Source organism: Mirounga angustirostris, unplaced genomic scaffold, assembly GCF_029215605.1.
Source record: "Mirounga angustirostris isolate CCGP_5_RB_7025 unplaced genomic scaffold, mMirAng1.0.hap1 SCAF_6, whole genome shotgun sequence".
In the NCBI taxonomy this organism is placed as follows: Eukaryota; Metazoa; Chordata; class Mammalia; order Carnivora; family Phocidae; genus Mirounga; species Mirounga angustirostris.
The window spans coordinates 101,405,845-101,430,163 of NW_026991714.1; the positions used below are offsets into that span (position 1 = coordinate 101,405,845).

A 24,319-nucleotide genomic window follows, 5' to 3' on the forward strand; every position below is an offset into this window, starting at 1 on the left:
ATAAAATCTTTAAAAAAAAGTTTTTTTAAATAAATAAATCAACATTTAAACTGAAGTATAAAATACATGTTGAAAAGAGCATAACGGGTATAGCTGGATGACTTGGCACAAGGTGAATGTATTTGATCTTTTGTTTAAAAGAGCATTTTAGGGGCCTCTGGGTGACTCAGTCGGTTAAGCAGCTGCCTTCGGCTCAGGTCATGATCCCAGGGTCCTGGGACTGAGCCCCACATCAAGCTCCTTGCTCCGCAGGGAGCCTGCTTCTCCCTCTCCCTCTGCCTGCATGCCGCTCCCCGTTCTTGTGCTCTCTCTCTCACTCTCTCTCTGTGTCAAATAAATAATCTTAAAAAATAAATAAATAAAAGAGCATTTTATTAACAACAACAAGAAAGCTATTAATAAAAACAGCCCCAATGGCAACCCTTTCTCTCGCCTGTAGTGTCTTGGCGTATCCATGTTCCCTGGAGGCATCAAGGGAGAATCTGAGAGGTCTCCTCACTCAGTACACACCCCTGGTGCCATGGGGTTCCCTTCAGCTCCAGGGAGAGAGTGCGGCGCAGGAGTGAACCCGAACAAGCTTTGGGTCTTTACGAAGCTGGAGTCTCATCAGTGTCCACTGTAGTAAATTCTGAAGCTCACTTAAACATAACCACGACAAGAAGTGACTTTTATTATGTTTCTACCATGGGTATGGAGTTTGTCTGGGGCTAACTCCTTGTGTCGCCTCCCAAAAAATCAAGATGATTCTCCCATGACGAAGTTTCTTATATAACAACACAGATCTTGTGTGATAATTGCAGTGAGAGACCGTTTTTCCTCTTCCTCTTCGAGGAGCTGACGGTGAAGTCAGTGTCTCAAAAACCGGCTGGAGGGATGGGAGCTGCAATTTATTTCAGGGCAGAATGAATTGCTAAGTGATAATATTAAAGGAGATTTGATTATAAACACAAGTAGCAAATCTTCCAACATGTACCCCATTACAATTAGGTGGGAGGGGATCCCGAATCTTGGAAAATTCTTACAAATTTCTACAACTGACAAGGTTCTAGGAAACACAAAAATACACAAGTACATGCTCCATTCACCATCGGAGTGAAGATGTCACTATGTCACGTAGCCTCTGGAAAAGTCCACTGTAGAGTCGTGAAAGAAGGAGAGTGAAAAAGGTAAATTACTTGTGAAAAATTACTTAATAATACAATAGGTTCTTAAATGCACAGTTACCTCTAAATTTTAAATAACAGCATCTCCAATTCTATTAAGAATTTAGGACTTGGGGGCGCCTGGCTGGTTCAGTTGGTAGAGCACGCAGCTCTTGATCTCAGAGTTGTGAGTTCAAGTCCCATGCTGGGTGTAGAGATACTTAAAAAAAATAAATCTTTATATTAAAAAAAAAAAGAGGGGCGCCTGGGTGGCTCAGTCATTAAGCGTCTGCCTTCAGCTCAGGTCATGATCCCAGGGTCCTGGGATTGAGCCCCACATCAGGATCCCTGCTCAGCGGGAAGCCTGCTTCTCCCTCTCCCACTCCCCCTGCTGTGTTCCCTCTCTCGCTGTCTCGTTCTCTGTCAAATAAATAAAAATCTTCAAAAAAAAAAAAAAAAAGAATTTAGGATTTGATAAAGTTACACTTTCCAAAGATAAAACTTAAAAAAAAAAAAAAGATTTACTGGAAACACAGGTCATAATCTCTGACATTGAAAACAAGATATCTTTACTTCCTGGCCAAGGCTGCCAGGCGGCAGGTGCTGGAAAGAAACCAGTAAGAGCGAAGTGCTGGGATGAGATGAGGACACTGACCTCCGCTGTCAGCTCCACTATCCAGTATGATCCCTTGGTGCACTCCTTCCCACGTGCCATCTAACCACTGATGGTAAACAAGGTAAAACCTCAACTTAAAAAAAAAAAAAAAAAAAAATGAATGTTCCTAGTAGAAAGCATCTGGAGAAAAAACCACCTGCAGGCACTCACATGTAAGGTCTGGATGAATGATACAGCTATGCTAGGGAGTCAGTGAGGGCAACACCATATCCCAACACACCCCGACGAAGGGGGTCAAGCTGAAACTGTATGATAATACTAGAGAAAAACACAGTGACTTTGGAAATTCATTTATTCACAAATGATCTGTGCAGTCACACTGATGAACAAATCTGAGTGGTACACACGGCCCTTACTGTGTAGCAGCATTAACGCACAGGGTTCAGAATGAGCCTTTTCAAACAGGAAGAATCAAAGTAAGAGTAAGGAATGAAGGGAAGAGAAAGAGGTGACGTGGAGGGAGAGGGATGTGAACAGAGGAGGTGAGGGTGAGGCTGGAGCTCCCCAGCAGAGCATGTGGCGGGACTGATGGGTCGGGGAAGCCATGCTGGGAGCCCCCTCCGTCCACTGGTCTGTGGCAAGGAAGGAGCTTCTGCAGCTGACCCTGCCCCAGGGAACTCGGCATCCTCCTGACAATATTGTCACTGTTTCTACTGCTGCGGCCCATAAAAGAGCTATGATGCCATGACTCCATCAGGGGCCTGGGAAGGCTGGAGGGTAGGGTAAGGTAAGGAACGGTAACCTAACAAATATAAAAGAGTTCAACTTCAGAAGAAAGAGGACAGACCAAAGTAAAAGATAAAAACTTTAAGTTATTTTGCTAAAGATAAAATTCTGAGTAGTAAAGGAACTGAAAGCAGGATCGCGAAGCGATCCCTATACACCCATGTTCGTAGAGCACTATATTCACAACAACCAAGACGTCAAGGAACCCCAGTGTCCAGTGGTGGCTGAATGGATAAACAAAACGTGGGGTACACGTGCAAGGGAATATTATTCAGCCTTTTTTAAAGGAAGGTAATTTTGACCAATGCTACAACATGGATGAACCTTGAGGATGTTTTGCTAAGTGCAATACGCCAGTCACAAAAAGACAAATACTGTATGATCCCACTTATATGAGGAATCCAAAGTAGACAAATTCACAGAAAGAAAGTAGAGGGGTGGTTGCCAGGGATCTGAGGGAAAGGGAAATGGAGAGTTGTTTAACAGGTATAGTTTCAGATTTGCAAGATGAGAAAGTTCTGGAGATGTTTCAGAACAATGTTAGTACACTTAACAATGCTGAACTGTACACTAACAAATGGTTAAACCTTCTGGGTAGTGATTAAAAGTTAAGGTACAGGGGCACCTGGGTGGCCCAATTGGTTGAGCATCTGCCTTCGGCTCAGTCGTGATCCCAGAGTCCTGGGATGGAGCCCTGCATCCAGCTCCTTGCTCAGCAGGGAGTCTGCTTCTCCCTCTCCCTCTGCCCTTCCCCTCGGCTCATGTGTTCTCTTGCCCGTGTGCTCTAGCTCTCTCTCACTCTCAAATAAATAAAATCTTAAAAAAAAAAAAAAAAAGTTAAAGTACAGGGGCACCTGGGTAGCTCAGTGGGTTAAGCGTCCAACTTCTGATTTCAGCTCAGGTCATGATCTCAGGGTCGTGAGATTGGGCTCTATGCTCAGTGCAGAGTGCTTGAGATTCTCTCTCTCCCTCTCCCTCTGCCCCTCCCCCTGCTCTTTCTCTCTTTAAAAAAAATAAATTTTCAAGGGGTGCCTGGGTGGCTCAGTTGGTTAAGCGACTGCCTTCGGCTCAGGTCATGATCCTGGAGGCCCTGGATCTAGTCCCGCATTGGGCTCCCTGCTCAGCGAGGAGTCTGCTTCTCCCTCTAACCCTCCCCCGTCACGTACTCTCTCTCTCTCTCTCATTCTCGCTCTCTCAAATAAATAAATCTTTAAAAAAAAATAATAAATATTCAAAAAAAAAAAGTTAAGGTATAAAGGAAGTAAAAATCAAACCTTCTAAAAACTGTAGACATTTGATTTAGGTGGAGAGAGTAACAAAACCACGTCTTTAATTCTCTTTTAAAGTATTAATATGAAAGTTTAATGGCTGGAGCAAAATCAGTAGGTGTATAAGAAATAACGTGAATCTCAGCTCCAATGGGCTTGAGATGTACATTTCCAGAGAAGAACTTCAGAAAGAAAGGTAGACCCTGTGAAAGATGAAAAAGCCAAGGGTTACATAACCACCCCGTACCCACAACCCCCTTGGATGACAGACAGTTTGAGGACTGTGAACAACCATTAGAGACCATGGTTTGTGTGGGGAACCTCCCAGTAAAGTCACCATCCAAATTTCTACATCCCTCTTCAGTAATTCAAACGAAGATACTTTCCCTCTGCACCTTGTGAGGATGTTCAACTTCTAGCGCTTCCCAAGATCCACCTCAGGAGAAGTCAATTTGCCCACAGGAGGCGTAGTTTCCAAAGCTGTCTATTGTGAACCTCTGAGAGATGTGAACTGAATTGAGCTTCAGGGTACCAAAGTAGAAGTTCTCAAACAGCTGAAAAGAAAGAATACAAACCCAGAATGAATATCCAAAGATGAAAATAGCAAACGTCAGATTCTCTTGTAAAAACACTACAACAATCCCAACAAACCTCTCATGCTTTTCCTTTTCAGTATTTATTCTGAAAAACGATCCTGGAGAGAAGGAATGGGAGTGGGAGTGAGAAGAGAACAGAAGCTCTTCTCTCTGGTGAATTTTAAAGCCTCCTCTGATAAAAGACACTAAGGAAAGAGGGCTGAAAATTCAGTTCCAAAATTTATCTACTAAGCACACATGACCTAGAACTTGTAACAAACATCTGGGGCCACACTCTGACTCACAGCACCTAACAAAGCTGCTTGATGACTTTCAGTTCCCGACTCTATAGGATCGTCATTTTGTTACAGCCAGGATAAAATACGAGACTGCATTCCTCTATCTAGTCAACAACATTTAGTAGAAGCACCCACTAAAATAAATAGAAGATAAGGCTCCTAACCCACCAGTGATTCTGCCAACCCCGTGAGGACTACAGAACACTTAAGCATACCAAACAGCCTTCTACTGGATGATATCACACGTGCAAATGATATTTATCAAAAATCTTTTATTCAACTTGGATTGAAGCCAGCATCCTAAAGTAAATGCTCTTTACTACAATTATTTACTATAAAAGCTTTCAAGTGTGTCAGAGGGAGGTCATCGATGAGCTATACTCTGAGAGGGACCTGCCCTTGTGATTAGCACATTTATAAGGCAGAATCCAAACTGACATTAGAACTCATCTCAGATGGGCGCCTGGATGGCTCAGTCGGTTAGGTATCTGCCTTTGGCTTGGGTCATGGTCCCAGGGTCCTGGGATGGAGTCCTGCACGGGCTCCCTGCTCAGCAGGGAGCCTGCTTCTCCCTCTCCCTCTGCCTGCCGCTCCCCCTGCTTGTGCTCTCTCTCTCTCTACCAAATACATAAATAAACTCTTAAAAAAAAAAAAAGAACTCATCTCAGAAAACTGCTTAGATAACGGTGTCAAAGTGTAAAGGGCTTACCTTCTGTTAGGATGCAGAAGTTGCCTTTTCTTAAAATGTCAGTAAAATCTCAAGAAAGCCAGCCTTTCCAAACACATACCCAACAAATGCTTGGGTAACACCTAGGGTGGGGCCCTTGCATATAAGCAAGTGACTGTCTCTTCACTTATTTTTATACAACCTCCATAGCCATGGACTTCAGCCACTGTCGCCTTTCCTCTTCCTGCGATTAGCGGCCTCGCAAAATGCCTGGGGTTCATTAAGGCTAACTTCATAAAGCCCCGTAAATATTGATTCTTCCACATGACATCAACTTGACCCCAAAGATCTATTTAGAGGTTGTATGCTGCATTGTCTTGTCTTTCAGAAAGGTGATCAGCTCTTGCCTGCATTGATTTACACAATTAACTTCTCTTCCTGGCTTTGGCAGCCTGTTCAAACCATATCCACCCTTTTGTGTAAAGAAATACTGCCTGAAACTGTTATGCGCTAATCCCTTTGCTGAACCTTAATTCAAAGTGAAAGCCACGTCAACAAGACTGGCAGATTTATAGCTTTGCAAACCAAAGCCTTGTAGGTACAAAAAAGATATAACCAAAGGGGCAATAAAAGACAAGACAAAACAAAACTAAAAGGGAACTCATAATACTTTCAACAAGTTACTTTTTCAGGATTAGCAGCCTAGGCATCCTCTACCTTCCATCCCCTGTGCCTACGTTTCCAAGTAATATTAGCCACAGCTAGGAGCTGGCAAGTGATCTGCCTGACTTCTCTTCGCCTTATGTGGATAACCTCTGGATGGCGTGATTTGCCAGGGAGCTCCTCATGCTTCAGGTTTGAAGTAAACAGTAAATACGGTGATAAGAGCAGCCTGGGGAAGAGTACTGAAGTCAGTCTACACTCACACCCGGCACACAGGAGCTGTGTGACTATGCGTACATGATAGTCTATACAAAATCAGAGTGGCCAAGATCTGGTAGGATGAACAAGTCAAAGTCCCTTCCTTGTAAACTGTAAGGCACTGCTGAAAATTAAGTGTTTCCTATAATGTTTTTGACATCTCTCTGCTCTCCTTAACCCTGGACTTATATTTTACCTGAGTTGCCGCCTTCTTTCGTACCTTTGATAATGTCACAAATGGATTTCTTACCCAGAAGTCCCTAGTGCAGGGCTGATCTTCCTTTAGCCCTTCTTATCTCCATGCTCTTATTCTCTCTGTATGTTGATGAGGATTTTGTAACAATTTTTCACCTTCTTGTATTGTTTAGGCCTTGTTGTGTATCTTTAGTCTTAAGCCTTTCTTTCAGTTCTATCCATTATTTCTAGTGACTCATTAAAATATAAGCTCTAGGGGTACCTGGGTGGCTCAGTCGTTAAGAGTCTGCCTTCAGCTCAGGTCATGATCCCAGGGTCCTGGAATCAAGCCCCACATCGGGCTCCCTGCTCAGCAGGAAGCCTGCTTCTCCCTCTCCCCCGCCCCCCCCCCCCGCTTGTGTTCCCTCTCTCGCTGTCTCTCTGTCAAATAAATAAATAAAATCTTTAAAAAAAAATAAAATAATAAAATAAAATATAAGCTCTACAGAGGAAGGATCTTTTATGTTACTCACAGCTGAATACTACCATATGCTGGAACCGTACCTAGGAGACTGTGTATGATCAATAAATATTTGCTGGAGAGAATGACAACAAAAACTAATGTTGTACATGTCTGCATACCTTATCTGAAAAGAGAAAGCTATGACATGGCCTTGTTCAGACTGGATTTAAAGGTCTTACTTACAGGTCACCACCTAGAAACCCTTGAACAGGACTCACCAAAATTATATTACTTCTAATCATATCTCAACTGTAACTAGTTGTCAAGAAAGAATTTGTAGTTAGTAATGGAAATTTCACACATTCCTTTAAATTTCTGTGTTTCTTATTTGTCAAGGCCTAGACTGCTTTCTTAGCTCAAATTCCTGATCTGGAATGTCACTGAGCACCTGATGTGATGCACTTTCACGCAAAGTCATACGATGTGGTTCTGTCTCTCAAGTGCTTACCAGCTAGTTAGGGAGACGGGGTATGAATCAGAAGACAGGCATGTTGATGACATGGGTGTGTTCACCTTGTGAAAAGTTACTGATTTACTTTGTGATCTGTGTTCTACTTCAATGAGAAAGTTTACCTAAAACTTTATTGGATTATGTTCTACTTCAATGAGAAAGTTTACTTAAAACAACATAGGTGGCAAAGGTTAAACGTGAGAGGGGAGGTCCAGACAACCAATACATGCAGCGAGGTAAGAAAACAATGGGCGGCCATCGGGACAGAGGAGACGGAAGCAGAGCTGGGCAGTGTGAAGGCAGAAATGTGCACAGTGGGCCAGGCCAAGCCCATCAGGTTAGGTGTTTAGAGGGTCCCTAAAGAATCATAGTGAGAAAGACTAAGTAAGGCTAGAAGACATAAGGACAGTGAATCACATGAAGGGACCCTGAGGGTTGGGTTCAGAAGGCAGACTCCATTCTACATTGTAGGGAACCACTGAAGGTTTCTGAGCAGGTTGGTGGCCCGACATGAAAACCCTGCTTTGGGGAAACTCATCTGGGTTTGGTATACCGTGGTACCTGGAGGAGGGAACGAGAGAAAGTAAGGGAAACCAGGGCGGCAGTTCAGTCAGATAGAGTGTCTTTTTTACTAAAATAGTAGTTGCAGGCCTGGAAAGATTGGAGCAGATGTGAACTACTCTGAATGAAACCCAGAAAAGACTCTGTGACTTTCTGGGTGCGGGGGAACCAGGAAAAGGAGATGAGAAAATCCTGGGTGACAGGGTAAATATGAGGGTACCGCTGACAAGTGACAGAACATTTCTGAGAGGGAGCTACTTTATGGGGAAAAACAAGTCTCAGGTCTGTTTACACGCTCAGGGACATTTCTTTCTTTTTTTTTTATTCATGGACATTTCTTTGGCTCTGTGTGTCCTAAGCCCCGCTCCAACCTAGGGTTTTCCTGTTTTGCTCCGAGTATATGTATTCACAATATGATGGAAGAGTATCACCATAAAAAGCCTTACGACTGTTCATTTTATTATTGAGCAGTTCTTTATATATTAGGAAATGAACGCTTTGTCTACATTATGAATTGCAAATATAGCCCCCGACCCGTTTGTCATTTGACTTTGCTTACCGTAGTTTTTACCAAGTCAATGTAAATTTTTGCGAACCCAAATGTATTGTAACAGATTTTTAACACAGCTACTAGTGCCAATAGTATTAAATGTATATTAAAAGAGCAGAGTGAGCGATACATACGTAAGTATTGACAACAACACTAATAAAATAAAGACTGTTACTGGCCACCTTACTGGGCAAGCATGTGTGCCAGGCATTATGCTGTGGGCTCCACATACCTATCTGACTGCATCCTCAAAACCCCAAGAAGCAGATACTAATTCTTAATTCCCATTTTATAGCTGAACCTTAAGTTTAAAAGGCTTAAGTGACTTGCCCACGGGTACACAGCAAATAAAGGCTGTGAAATTGAGATTCATAAAGCTGGAAAAGAAAAGAAAGCACAGATTTAAACCCGGGCAGCCTACCTAGAGTCTGGGCTCGTGAACCCCAGCACCCCTAGCCCCTTCCCATGGGCGGTGCCCCTTCCAATATCCCTGCTTAAGCCACAGGGAGGGCGCTCTGCCCAGCAACAACTCGAGACTGAAATGAACACATTCTTCCACTGGTCACTTCTATTTTCCCTGCCAACTTTTATCTGGAACCTGGTATAAGAATTGGATGGCTCTAGTTCAGCTGGAAGAATTTTACTTGAATCCTGGATGAAAATGAGCATGAGGGGCTCTATTTAATTGGGTACCTGAAAGGCGAAAGAGGAAAAAGCTTAAACTATAAAAAGAAAAAAGAAACTTGGTTGCTCTCTCTAGCCTAAAGTAGTTCACGAAGAGCAAAGCGGTCTATTGTTTGGGAAATAAAAGACCTAACAGGAAAAATTTAAATTAAAAAAGAATCACGTCAAGGTATTTAAATCATGCTTTTTCTTCTCACTGTTGTTTCATAACAACTCCCTTGGGAATTTTGGAACCTAAACCATTTTCTTTCTGAAAACATTTCTTTCTCTCTCTCTCTCTCTCTCTCTCTCTCTCTCTCTCTCTCTCACACACACACACACACACACACACACACACACACACATAGCCCTGTTGTGCTGGAAGCCAGCATTTTTTAAGAAGCCTGCTGTAAAGGAACATAACAATGAACAGCTACACAAAACTACAAATATTTGATAAGTAAATAAAATTAGGATTTAAAACTTCAAATATTTGGGATACTACCTGCAAGCAATAAGTACCGATTTGGATGATTTAAAAAGAAAATTTTAAATCTAAGTAAATATAAATATGATGTTTGAGGAGCGCCTGGGTGGCTCAGTCAGTTAAGTGTCTGCCTTTGGCTCAGGTCATGATCTCAGGGTCCTGGGATCCAGCCCCTGTGTCGGGCTCCCTGCTCGCGGGGAACCTGCTTCTCCCTCTCCTCCTTGCTCGTGCTCTCTCTCACTCTCTCAAATAAATAAAATCTTTTTTTTTCAAAAAGTATAAGTATGACGTTTGAAAACTGTTGTGCACACAGCTGCTGTCCTTTACTGAATACTCACAGTATCTTCAGAAAATGGAATAAACCTTCCCTTTCACCAAGTAAAGAGAGAAATGTGGACCAACAAGATGAAAGGTTTTGGTCTGTTAAAAATAAAAATAAAAAATAGGCCCCAAATGGAGTTACCTGTGCTAAGCCCCACAACAGCAAACCAAGACTTAATATCTAACCTAACTGGAGTTTCAGCCTCTCCCAGGAAAGTGACCTTTCACCAGTCAATCTGGAATTCCCTGGTCAGCACTGGTGAGCTCATCTGCCTGACAGACCCCTGCGCTCCCCTAAAGGAAGGTGACCTTGCCTGAAACAAACCACTTCTTGCTGGTTTTCCACCCCCATTCTTCTTATAGAAGCCTTTCATTTGGGACAGCTCCTTTCCATCTGCTAAGGTGGGATGCTGCTGGATTCACGAACCATTAAATACAGTCAATCAGATCTTCAAATTTGCTCAGGTGAATTTTGTTTTTTTAACAGGTCAAAACCAAGGCTTCCCTGACAGAGAAGTACAAGATAAAATCCAACCATCCTGTTGTCCCCTGTTCACAAGATCTGTGAAGCCTATCATTTCTTAGTTTGTTTGTGTTTGTTTCCTAGGGAGAACACAGAGGGAATTATTGATTTCTAGTAATGTCGTGGTATACACTGAAAGAAAACGAATAGTGAGATTTAAGAGCTAACTGTGGTCATTTTTCCTTGCATTCATTTCAGACTTTCTACTTCTTCCTCCCAGGCCCAGTGATACAACCACCAAAGACCAGAAGTAACTCCAGGTGTAACTAGGCTGCAAAGATGAGACTAAAAATCTCAGACATAGGTGGAAAGAGGGTGGAGAGGAGCCTTCTCGTATCTGTGACCTCAAGCCACAAAACTGAAGGAATGGTCAATCCTCAACAGTATAATGACAAACCTGTTGGGAATCTCTGCCCATATGGCTTCCCGAATTAGGCCTGTTCTCTTTCTTCTTTCTTAGACAACATAGTGGCCCCTCTCTCCAAAAATCTCTCCTTTACAGAAATCTAATTCTTTTACTGGGAGGCCTCAGTGAATGATGTGCTATCCAACACAACTTTACCAGGAGGAAATTCATTTCAAATTCCAAAATAAAGATCCCAAGTATCTAAGTCCTGTGAAATATATAATCATTCCTGGTATATTTGAGTTAAACTAACCCACAGAACATAAAGCAGTACAACTGAAAACAAGTACCGGTGTTCAATTAATGCAAGTATTTGGAAGGATGTACTGCGTCCCATTTCTCCAGAGGAAGGGATGCTTCCTATCGTTTTCATGTATGGCACTCAGACTTTTGAGACCCAAAGTAGAAGAAACAGGAATATCAAGTGCATGATACTTTGAGGTTTTCCCAGTGTTTTCCTTCCATAATCTGTTTTACCAAGTTCTATTTCTTACAATTACCCCCCAGGTTACAGATAAAAATAACAGTAAATAACACTATTTTGTACTTGATAACAATGCTTACCCACCTATCTCCCTATGGGATAAGGATGAATGGAAGAGAGTCTGACAAGCACTCAGAGCTCTGTAGGAAGGCATTCCCAGCATGAAGCCTTGCTGTGGTTAAATAACACCTTTCCTCTAAGGACCTAAAAGTATCTCACAAAGCTCATTAACCCTTCAAAAACTTGCTGTGATGTACACCAGAGCTGAATTTTATTATTTAAAAGAAAAGAACCAGACAGGCTAGGACCACTTAAATTGTGATACAAATTTAAGAGCTCCCAGGCCCAGGCGCAGAACACAGGCCCAGAGAAGGCCACATCTACAAGGCAGTGTGTTATGTACGTCACAAGTTGAATAACAAATCTGTTCCAAAGAACACCAAGAGGGGCAGTTCCATTCTTGGGCCATGTGTATGCAATCAGTCCACAAAGAAACTGTTCACTTGGTTCTGTGTCCAAGAATGAGAAACAAATAATGTGAAAAGCTATCATCACAACCCTTGAGAGATCCTAACTGAAAAGCAACAAAACAAATAATGGTATATTTCAGAAGTGTTCTTCATGAAATTGGCCTCCACACACAAGATGAAGACTTTAGGCCGTAGACAGAAAGTAATGGACACCAGACTAAAACTATAATAGGTTTTAACAATATCACAGCTCTACATATGTCACAGTACTAATCTCACTTAGAATCAGGATCACAAATAAGGGTTTCTTCCACAAGTAAGTTTTGTCTCAAAGTTTTGTTAAAATTCCCCTAACCTGGGCGCCTGGGTGGCTCAGATGGTTAAGCGTCTGCCTTCAGCTCAGGTCATGATCCCAGGGTCCTGGGATCAAGTCCCCATCGGGCTCCCTGCTCCTTGGGAGCCTGCTTCTCCCTCTGCCTCTCTCTCTCTGTGTGTCTCTCATGAATAAATAAAGAAAAAATCTTTGAAGAAAAAAAAAAATTCCCCTAACCTAAAAAAATGATTCTGAATTTCTGCTAAGGTACCATGCAGTTCAAATTCTCAAGCCTTTCTATACCTTGCATGTTTCTTCTGGCTACATGTGACATCACTTCTGAAGAGAGTAAATGTGGAAGATAGGAAGACAAGAAGGAAAATGGAGATCCAACACATCCAGGGGTCAAAAAAAGCCTCCCATCTGCTTTTAAGATATTCATGAAGACTGTACTCATATGGATTCTTTCTAAAGATCATAAAAGAACACAACTGAGCCTATTCATATGAAGCCATGTTCCTCTACATATAGACAAAATACATACAACTTTGTCTGAAAACCAGAGGCAGAAACTTCTTTTCTATTGAGAGGTCAAAATGATTCTTAGCGCAAACTAGACTTTCATGCTTTCCTGTCAATGACCACAGAGCCACTCTTTCCCCCCGTTTCTCCATCTTTAAACAGGGACAATGCTTTATAAGGATGTGCTGCACTGCAGCAAGATAAATCATAAGACAGAATTCTGAGCTCTGGTTATGACTGTCACTTATGGCCTATAACCATTAACCCATCATTAGAGGAACCAAAAAGCAGAGTTTCCTTTAAAGATAAAAAGGAAAAGGTTTAGTAGGAACTCTGACAGCTTCAAGCCTCTGCAATCGTCATCTGGTCTCAGAGGGCTGTAGTATTCTTAAAGACTGGCATAGGAACATTGCCTTCAGAATAAAGAAAGACTGGAATAAGGATACCTACTTCAGAATAAAAGACAATGTGGCTGGCAGGTACTTACTATCCTCGAATCACCTCCAAATACAGCCCTAACTCTGCCCAAGATGCCACTTTTAATCTGAAACCTCAAGTTGCAGTGATCAAATGGCGAGAGAGCCAATAATAATAGCTAATAATAGCCAATAAAAAGAGGACATAATGTACTTCCATAAACGCCTGGGGCACAATGCATCCAAGGAGCAAGGTGAAGGCCAGACTGTGGGAGGAGTAGCCCCTGACGTCATCGGTTGCCTGTATCAGGAAAGCAGCAAGAAGGCTGGAAATCAGTGGACCAGCTGCAGTTCTTCAGCCCACTGGCATATCCCTCTTGCTTCATGCGTCTCCATTAAAGGAATGCCAAAAGCCTGCCTGTCCCTGGGGCACAAGTCCCATCCCCAGTGCCTGAAATGGCACCGAAACACTATGAGGCTCCTTTCACAGAACGGGGACGTGAACATGGAAGTCCTTCATTCATTCTGCTCTCCCAAACCACCTGCTTGTCTTAGCTGCAGTGAGCAGGAGGAATGCTAACAGCACCACTTAAGGAGGCGCCAGGCAGAAGCCAGACGAACAGAGCCAGGGAATAAAGGCTTCAAAACTTCCCTCAAATAATCACTCAGGGTTGCACTTTTGAATGTTTGGCCTGAGCCTCACTGCTGACATAAGGATTATCAAGTTTAGTTTAAGACTCTGCTGGTAAGGCCAAATGACCTATTAGAGAGTGAATTAAAACAGCTATATACAAACAGGATGCCAAGCAGTTCTGCTGAGCACCTCAATACTCAAAATGCCAAGGGACTTCCTCTCCCTGCAGAGCTGTTTAATTTTAAAAAGCAGCAAAAAAAATGTGGGGTGGAGGTAGGAGGAAGGAAGAGGGAAGAGGCCATGCTGACGGGGCTCCTGAGCCTAGACCTGACATTGGCACACAACAGCACGCTCTGCCCTGTTCCACAGCAGCAGGAAGAATTCGCGTCAGAGATGGGCAGCTGGGAGTTGGGTTTGCTACAAAATCTGTTCCAGTGAAAGCCTCGCCTCGGGGCATGGATACTGCTGTGTCAGCAGGGCAAAACTGCCCCTGGTGGCTCCAGGCTAGTGCAGACCCTTCAATGCCCCCAGTAGGTGTCTTTTCAGAATGAATCTAGGTAAGGTTTCTGCAGATAAATCCTTCCCCTCAGAAGGCCTCCTCATGCTCATTCAAATAGGTCACCACTCTTTTACTTTCAGTCTGGTCATCTTCTCTCAGGTATTATTCATAATTGTCCCTCACACACATGCAACAGAAGATGTTTGATCTTGTATTACGTATCAAACAGGAAGTGCAAGTCAGCAGAAAGAAACCCCGGAAAGGGAGCAGTGGGGACAGGAGCAGAGACGGTTTCTTCTTGGCCTGGCGGTCTCTAGGCACGTGGCTTGAGGGAGCCTGGGCATAAAGGGGCTGACTACTGTGCCAAGCAACAAATTCAGAAAGAGAACAAAGTGAGAGAGGAGAAAACAAGGCCATCAGGCCCGGCCCAGCTCCATTCCAACTTTTCCAACATGAGAACAGCATCCAGAAGTTAAAGAGCAAATCAGATCAACATCAGATCATGGCAAGAGTATCCATACAAAATCGGAGGGGTAGATGAACCATGAGAGACGATGGACTCTGAAAAACAAACAGGGTTCTAGAGGGGAGGGGGGTGGGAGGATGGGTTAGCCTGGTGGTGGGTATTGAGGAAGGCACATTCTGCATGGAGCACTGGGTGTTGTGCACAAACAATGAATCATGGAACACTTCATCTAAAACTAATGATGTAATGTACGGGGATTAACATAAGAATTAAAAAAAAAAAAAGAGTATCCATACATATAGGTAACAATTGTCCAAATAATAGGTGGGGTGGTGACTGCTCCCTGGAAGATGGGAGAGAGGGGGCCACACATGATCTTGGATTTTCAACGAAGTCATCTTATTACAGAGGGAGATAGGAGATACTGCGTCCTCTGTCAGAACCCCACAGAACCTCCCCCAATAGCACCACTATAGCATTACATATGAAGACACATACCTGGTTGTCTATAATTCAGGTCAGATGGTCTCCTTTCCCTCTGCACAGGGCTTATGTCAAATAAGCAAAAGGCCTTGGGAGAGGGATACGATTATCATCCCCCCCACCACACCTGAGGAATTACAAGAACAAGACCCCTACAATTTAAGAAAGTGGTATCAATGTTTAAACTTTGAATTGGTGTTCTGGTTGACTTAAATCCTGTGTTTTCACTTTTAATTTGTAATAATAATGTTTGCATTTGAGCACGAATTGCAAAACTGTTTCATCACTGGGATAAAGGAAAAAGGACATTGTTTCTTTTTTTTTTTTTTTAAAGATTTATTTATTTATTTATTTATTTGAGAGAGAGAGAGAGAATGAGAGAGAGCACATGAGAGGGGGGAGGGTCAGAGGGAGAAGCAGACCCCCTGCCGAGCAGGGAGCCCGATGCGGGACTCGATCCAGGGACTCCAGGATCATGACCTGAGCCAGAGACAGTTGCTTAACCAACTGAGCCACCCAGGCGCCCGAGGACATTGTTTCTTAATTAGTCATCAACTTAATAAGTTTCCTGGCATAGTGGACTTCACTCTTATTTCTTTGATCTCTTCGCACCAATGTCCTCTAATAACACTTAGACATTGTTGGCACCAAGCCACACAATCGAACATGGTTCCACTTGGTCTGGTCTCTCAACAACAGGCTGCTTTAAAGAAGACAATGCCCTGTTACCATCTCTGGGTACAGATTTATATTCGGCTACTGGTTTGTCTATACTGTAGCTAAAAACACACAATGGAGTATATATACACAGTAGACTATTATTCAGTCTTAAAAAGAAACAAAATCCTGATACATGCTACAACATTGATGAACCTTGAAAACATGTAGCTGTAATAAGGCAGAAACAAGGGGCGCCTGGGTGGCTCAGTTGGTTGGGCGACTGCCTTCGGCTCAGGTCATGATCCTGGAGTCCCTGGATCAAGTCCCGCATCGGGCTTCCTGCTGGGCGGGGAGTCTGCTTCTCCCTCTGACCCTTCCCCCCTCATGTGCTTGCTCTCTCTCATTCTCTCTCTCTCAAATAAATAAATAAAATAAAATAAAAAAAAATAAGGCAGAAACAAAAGGACAAAATATTACGCGATTCCACTTATACGAGATACCTACAGTAGTAGTCAAATTCACAGAGCCAGAAAGCAGATGGGTGGGTGCCAGGGGCTAAGGGGAGAAGAGAATGAGCAGTCACTGTTTAATGCGTGCAGGGTTTCAATTTCAGATGATAAAAAAGATCTGGAGATGGACGCTGGTGATGGTTGCACAACAATGTGAATGTACTTAATGCCCCTGAATTACACACTTAAAATTGGTTAAAATGGGAAATCTTATGTATATGTCACTACAATTAAAAAAAAATACAATGGACCCCAAATGAACCATAACCCAACTCACTTCACTTGTGAACTGTACCCCAAATGATATGACTGGATCCCTAGAAATGACTACATAAGAGGGATGAATATTTCCCACAAGAGTGGCATTCTGTTCAGAGTTCACAGGAGTAATCAGAGGGACCAAAGACAACAGAGTATTTATTCTCCCTCCCCCAAATATGCCAAGAGTCTAGTCTAGTGTTTTATATGCAGTAGATCTTCAAGGAAATATTTATTTTCTATTGTCACCGTCTTTGCCAAACCGTGGCCTCTATCTTGTCACTATGCAGGTTAGACCCTTCCAAAGCCATCATCCCCTGCCTCAGCTGAGACAACACATACATGTATTCCAGAACCACTACAAAGATGAATAACCAATAAACATAAATTCAAAAGAGAGTGAAGGGAGAAAAAAAAAAAATATATCGTGTACGAACAGACAGCAACAGGCCAGAGAAGGAGCATCATTCTAGGATGAATGTTGGCTCTGTCAAAAATCAGCCAAGTGCTCGTTTTCCAGTTTCATGTTAATGATGGTTTCACCTCACTGACAGTCATGTCTTTGGTTGCCCTCATTAGTGTTTTAAGACTTCACTTTCCAGGCAAAGCGACACGTAAAACAAAAGCAGAGGAAAAGTTTTGGTAAAATACTGCTTAGGCATGAATCTTCCCCCTGGCTCCCACCTCACCCCAATAGCTTAAAACCAAACTGAAGCATTTCAAACTGCACTTTTATCTCTGATGCTTGAAAAAACTGCCCAATCACCTGGCAGAAGTATTTCACGTCTTTTCATATACAGTATGTTATTTCTATTACTAGCAAAATATGAAAAAGCCCCTAATGATTTCCTGAAATCTCCCATTTTCATGAGTTTTGTTTTCCAACCATCAAGAATGGAGGTGGAGCCATATTTTATCACTAGAGCAAAATAATAGAGGCCGTATTTTGACAAGATGTCTTGTCCCAGGCTGTTCTTAAACTTCAGGTTTTTCTGATATTCATGCTAATTATAAAATCTGCACAATTTATTTACAAGAGCAGTGTTCTTTATTTCTCATTCAATAATTTTTATTAATATACTCTGTCATAAGGCATAAATGAAATGGCAAAAGAAATCATTGTTTATCTTTCAAGTTAATGAATGTGTACCACAGAGAAACATAAAATTAGTCTTGGATACATTCTGAAATAAAAGGAAGTTAAGTGTAAATTCAAGTTCACTATGATCCATATCAGCTGATTCTTGCTATGTGGACTATTAAAGCTGCAATCAAATTTAACTGAAAAATGAACTTCACTTATTAACAGAGGATGGTCAGTTACGAGCTATAGGTATATTTAATTTGGGGCTTTTTCTTGAATTTAGTAAACTCATTTAAAAAAAAGAAATAGGGGCGCCTGGGTGGCTCAGTCGTTGAGCGTCTGCCTTCAGCTCGGGTCATGGTCCCAGGGTCCTGGGATCGAGCCCCGCATCGGGCTCCCTGCTCAGCGGGAGGCCTGCTTCTCCCTCTTCCACCCCCTCTGCTTGTGTTCCCTCTCTCCCTGTGTCACTCTCTGTCAAATAAATAAATAAATAAATCTTAAAAAAGAAATAAATAAAAGAAATAAAAAAAGAAATAAACAGCGATGACTGGGTGGCTCAGTTGATTAAGCGTCTGCCTTCGGCTCAGGTTTTGGGTCCTGGGCTCGAGCCCTGCATGGGGCTCTTCTGCTCAGTGGGGAGTCTCCTTGTCCCTCTCCCTCTGCCCTCCCCCTGGCTCATGCTCTCTCTCACTCGTGCTCTCTCTCTCGCTCATGCTCTCTCTCAAGTAAATAAAATCTTTAAAAATAAAAATAAACGTTTGCTAGAAAAGATTCAAGTAAATAGAAATTCAATAGGATTGACTGCTAACAGAATATTTATGACATAATTAGTATAACTTGAGGGTCTATTAAATATGAGCATCATATCTAATCATAAAGAAGTTGTGTTGAGAGAAATAAAAGAAAATTAAACTAAACTCTAACCATTTAGGTGTCAGCAAACTTTTCCCATAAAGGGCGAGGTGTCCATATGGCATCTGTCACAACTTCTCAACTCTGGCCCTGTGGCACTAAAGCAGTCAGACGTGCATAACCAAACGAGGGTGGCCGTGTTCCAATAAAACTTTATTTATGGACCATGGCATTTGAATTTTACATGATTTTTACATGTCCTGAAATATTACTCCTTTTGATTTTTTCAACCATTAAAAAAACATAAAAAACATTCATAGTTTGAGGGCCATATGCAAAACAGGGGGCAGGACTTAGCTGGCCCTCAGACTACAGTTTGCTGGCCCTGCTCTAAGAGTTTACAATCTCAAGTATGGGGTTAAAAACTATCCCCTTTGGCAAACAGAAAATCTTTTTCTTCTCCTCCTCCAAAATCTGATTTCTGTAAAAAACAGTTTTAGTCAGTTAATCTGGAAAAGCTAGCTGAGTGCTTGCTAGGTGCAAGAAAATTGCTAAACACTGGGGAGCACGTGACAGGTCTCTGCAAGATCAAGGTGAGGAGAGGAGGGAAGAGTGTCATGGAGGGGGATGGGCCTTACCAATACACATAGAGGGACTATCTGTACTTGAAGAATGAGTAGAATTTGCACATAACAAGATTTCAGTAAAAGAGAAACAGAGAGATAAGGACAAAACCTTAGAAAGTAGCCCTACAAGGCAGTGAATTAAAAAAAAAAAAAAGTAGATTCAGTGGCAGGGAAAAAACCAGGAGCGCCAATGGCCACTGAAGCCAAGAGAAGAGAACATTTGAAGGAGAAAAGGGCTTAATACTCTCAGTGTGGTTACTGGGAAAAAGTAAAAGTAGGTCAAGGCACTAAACAAACAGGGCCACCGGTGACCTTTTACAGTGTTGTTTCAGTTCAACAATAGAGGAGAGAACTAGGTTTCAGGGAATTAAATAGGGAATAGTCTGAAAAGGATGACAGCAGGAAGAATGGTTTTTTAGAGAAATGAACTCTCATTTCTTCAAACAAAAAACACTCTAATGAAAGATACTGTTACCGGGGCGCCTGGGTGGCTCAGTTGTTAAGCATCTGCCTTCGGCTCAGGTCATGATCCCAGGGTCCTGGGATCAAGCCCCGTATTGGGCTCCCTGCTCAGCAGGAAGCCTGCTTCTCCCTCTCCCACTCCCCCTGCTTGTATTCCCTCTCTTGCTGTGTCTCTCGCTGCCAAATAAATGAATAAAATCTTTAAGAAAAAAAAAAGAAAGATACTGCTACCTTCTAGTAGCTTACTCTAATATGAAACATTCTACTTAGAGAGTTGTTCCTTACATTAAACTTTTATACCCTTTGAGATCAAATGGCCCAAATTTTGCGATAAGATCAACAATTAATAAAAGCTGCATCTATCTTAAACAATGAAACAAAACACAGCCAAGACTTCAATAAACTCTTCTGGAAGGTAGTTATCAAAAAAAAAAAAGTATACACACAGGGCGCCTGGGTGGCTCAGTTGGTTAAGCTACTGCCTTCGGCTCAGGTCATGATCCTGGAGTTCCTGGATCGAGTCCCGCGTCGGGCTCCCTGCTCTTCTTTTGATTTCACTCTCTGCCTAGTAATATTCCTCCAAGGAACTTTGCCCCCCAAAATGGCCAGTACACAAAGATAACTGGGCCTGTGAGGAGACCATTCCCCATAAGCAAACAGACATCTAAAACTCAAAGACACGAGATACTGGAGTCATGAGACTTAGGCTGAAAACAGCTATGTTTACTGTGTTCAGAGAAATTAAAAGCCAAGCTTAACCCTCCCCCCTCTCATGCTCTCTCTATCTCATTCTCTCTCTCAAATAAATAAATAAAATCTTCAAAAAAAAAAAGTTATTAAAAAAAAAAGTATACACACACACACACACACACACGCAACAAATGGCTAGGTCCCTATTCCTCTCCTAAGTGCACGTCTGTCTTTCCTTCTTTTAGAAAATTTTATTTTGACAGTTTCATACTTATAGCAAAGTTCTAAGAATAAGAATAGTAAAAAGAATTCCTGGATACCTTTTATCCTTCTTTCTTATCACCTACTTTAAGAAACACATTCTTAAAAAAAAAAAAAAGAAAGAAAGAAACACATTCTTTAGCTGAATTTCCTGTTTTGTTTTTTGTTCTTTGTAATGTAGGTATTGCCAACAAATTCCAGCCATTCAGTTTTGGGTTTTTTTTAAGATTTTTATTTATTTAGGGGCGCCTGGGTGGCACAGTGGGTTAAGTGTCTGTCTTTGGCTCACGTCATGATCCCAGGGTCCTGGGATGGAGCCCCGCATCCGGCTCCCTGCTCAGCGGGGAGTCTGACTGTCCCTCTCCCACCGCTTGTGTTCCCTCTCTCTGTCTCGTGCGCGCACACTCTCTCTAATAAATAAATAAAATCTTTACAATTTATTTAATTGAGAGAGAGTGAGAGAGATCACAGAGGAAGAAGGAGAAGCAGACTCCCCGCTAAGACAGGGGAGCCGAAGGCAGACGCTAACCAACTGAGCCATCCAGGTGCCCCAATTCAGTTTAAAAACTACTGGGGGCCTAGTAGTTTCATTAAGTTGTCTGTGACGCAGTCACAAGTTGTAGGAAAGAAAAGTACAATATAAGCTCAGTTCACAGAACTCCTGTTTGGGACTCCTGTGCTCCTTGATCAGTGAGTTGAGGTCTTTCATCAGCTCTGCCCTGGTCTTTCTCTCTTCTCCTTCTGGGACTCCGACTAAATGCAAGTTAGTTAGATATTCTCACTCTGTCCTACATGTCTCTTATCCTCTCAGCTCCAATTTTTACCTTTCCCTCTGTCCATGCACCACGTTCTGGATGATTTCTTCTGACCTAACTTCCAGCCCACTCCATCTCTTCAGCTATGCCTACTTTGCTGCTAAACCTATCCACTGAGCTCCTAATTTCAGTTATTGCATTTTACAGTTCTAGCATTTCTATTTGATTTTTAAAACTGCTACGTCCCTTTGCTTTTGTAACAGTTCCCAATTACCTGATAACAATTTTAAGCTTGGCTTTTAATTTCTCTGAACACAGTAAACATAGCTGTTTTCAGCCTAAGTCTCATGACTCCAGTATCTCGTGTCTTTGAGTTTTAGATGTCTGTTTGCTTATGGGGAATGGTCTCCTCACAGGCCCAGTTATCTTTGTGTACTGGCCATTTTGGGGGGCAAAGTTCCTTGGAGGAATATTACTAGGCAGAGAGTGATGAAACTGTCTTCTGGAGAGGATTTTTCTTTGCAACTGCCAGGTGCCTCGGGGCACTCCCAGTCTACAGCCTTCTTCATCCAAGTTCAAGAACTCATGCTCTCTCTACTTTCTCCTTAGAGCATCTTTTTGTTTTTTTCACCTGTAATTCTTTTAGGATCTTTTTCTTTTCCGTTTAGAATCTTTATAGTTAATTTTTACACTGCTCAAGGATCCTCTTTGTCATATTTTTCCCTTATATTTCCATGTCTTCACCTTTGCCAGAGATTTTAACTTTATCTTCCAATGCTTAATTGAATATATGTGCGTTTTATATATATAAATTTATATAAACTATATATTATATAAATTTATATATATAAAAAATATATATAAATATATATGTAATTTCCATGGAGTCTCTTATTCTCTAATTGACCTTTTCCACATCTTAACTTGATGAGTGAAATTCTTCAGAAAGTTGTATGTTTGCTCCTCTAACACATTTCTTACTTCACATGATTATCAAGAATAATGTGACGGGGCGCCTGGGTGGCTCAGTTGGTTAAGCAACTGCCTTCGGCTCAGGTCAGGATCCCGGAGTCCCAGGATCGAGTCCCACATCAGGCTCCCTGCTCAGCAGGGAGTCTGCTTCTCCCTCTGACCCTCCTCCCTCTCATGCTCTCTGTCTCTCATTCTCTCTCTCGCAAATAAATAAAATCTTAAAAAAAAAAGAATAACGTGACTACTTTCAATGCTATGGAGAAAAACTATTACAAAATACTAGTATGTCCAAGGGAACTGAACTTAGTGTTAACAGTGTATATGCATAAATAGCTTAGAGAGGAAGTGACATCTGTTTATTGATTTTACATAAAGATTAAAATTTCAAGTCACAGGGGCGCCTGGGTGGCTCAGTCGTTAAGCATCTGCCTTCGGCTCAGGTCATGATCCCAGGGTCCTGGGGTCGAGCCCCACATCGGGCTCCCTGCTCAGCAGGAAGCCTGCTTCTCCCTCTCCCACTCCCCCTGCTTGTGTTCTTGCTCTCACTATCTCTCTGTCAAATAAATAAATAAAATCTTAAAAAAAAAAAAAATTTCAAGTCACAGAAATATTGGGTAGTAAAAACAACACCATAGCTATGGTGGTAGTGAGAGATAATAATTTTATTCTACATTTGATTTGCTGTTGTTTATCCTGATATAATAGTGCAACGGAACATTTAGTGATAGACTTTCAAAGAAAGCCTTTCTAAAAGAGTTGAGTTTTGCGGGGGCGAAAAAAGAATTCTAAAGAGCCACGTAACCAAGAAGTAATTTTCAGTAACAATATATAATACAGCTGAAAATTGAATTGGATAATGGATAATGTAAGACACAATGTTTTCTTCCTTAGAAATAATAGTTTCTGGGGTGCCTGGGTGGCTCAGTTGGTTAAGCATCCAACTCGTGATTTCAGCTCAGGTCATAATCTCAAGGTGGTGAGATTGAGCACACATCAGGCTCTGCAGTCAGCGGGGGAGTCTGCTGGAGATTCTCTCTCTCTCCCTCTGCCCTTCCCCCACTCTCGTGTATGCACGCTGGAGCACTCTCTAAAATAAATATTTTTTAAAGAAGAAATAACATAGTTTCTAAACACTAGTCTCTCTTTGCAGTCATTAATGGGTTTTTTTTTTTAATTTTATTTATTTATTTGACAGAGAGAGACACAGCGAGAGAGGGAACACAAGCAGGGGGAGTCGGAGAGGGAGAAGCAGGCTTCCCGCGGAGCAGAGAGCCCGACACGGGGCTCGATCCCAGGACCCCGGGATCATGACCTGAGCCAAAGGCAGACGCTTAACGACTGAGCCACCCAGGCACCCCCCCCTTTTTCTTTTAAGTAAGCTCCACACCCAACAGGGGGCTCGAACTCACGACCCCAAAATCAAGAGTCCCATGCTCTACTGACTGAACCAGCCAGGTGCTCCTAATATCCTTTTTAAAAAAATTACTATATAGTTCTCAATCTCACTTCTCTTCCCTAGAAAAAAACAAAAATGAATTCAGCTTTTCAATACTCTGAAACAAAGTAGTCATTCAAAACAAGCATCTTCACTGAAAGTGTTTTTTTTTTTTTAAAGATTTTATTTATTTATTAGAGAGAGAATGAGAGAGAGCAAGCACATGAGAGGGGGGAGGGTCAGAGGGAGAAGCAGACTCCCTGCCGAGCAGGGAGCCCGATGCGGGACTCGATCCAGGGACTCCAGGATCATGACCTGAGCCGAAGGCAGTCGCTTAACCAACTGAGCCACCCAGGCGCCCCCTGAAAGTGTTTTTTAAGAATTTAATTGTGACTTTGTTACCTTAGGACAAACAAACTGGAGTTGGCCAGGGAGGGACAAGGGAGGTATGTTCTACTTTTTGACCTTGGTAGTAGTTACACTGTTCACTTCCTGATTATTTGTTAAACAGTATATATATATATATATATATATA

At 42.2% G+C, this 24,319-nt stretch overlaps 1 protein-coding gene across 7 annotated transcripts in view; it reads right to left on the reverse strand.

The window, feature by feature from the left end:
* Positions 1 to 355: 355 nt before the first annotated feature.
* ASCC1 (activating signal cointegrator 1 complex subunit 1) overlaps positions 356 to 24,319 on the reverse strand; it is a 108,504-nt gene continuing 84,540 nt past the window's right edge. For 3 of the 7 annotated variants that reach the window (XM_064594785.1, XM_064594786.1, XM_064594787.1), the window contains exon 10: positions 16,284 to 16,435. In XM_064594785.1, the coding sequence (XP_064450855.1) occupies positions 16,295 to 16,435 (141 nt within the window). In that variant the 3' untranslated portion in view covers positions 16,284 to 16,294. Of the gene's footprint in view, positions 881 to 2,645; positions 4,367 to 16,283; positions 16,436 to 24,319 lie in introns of those variants that run through there. The other 4 variants (XM_064594792.1, XM_064594788.1, XM_064594790.1 and 1 more) reach the window with 3 other exon arrangements.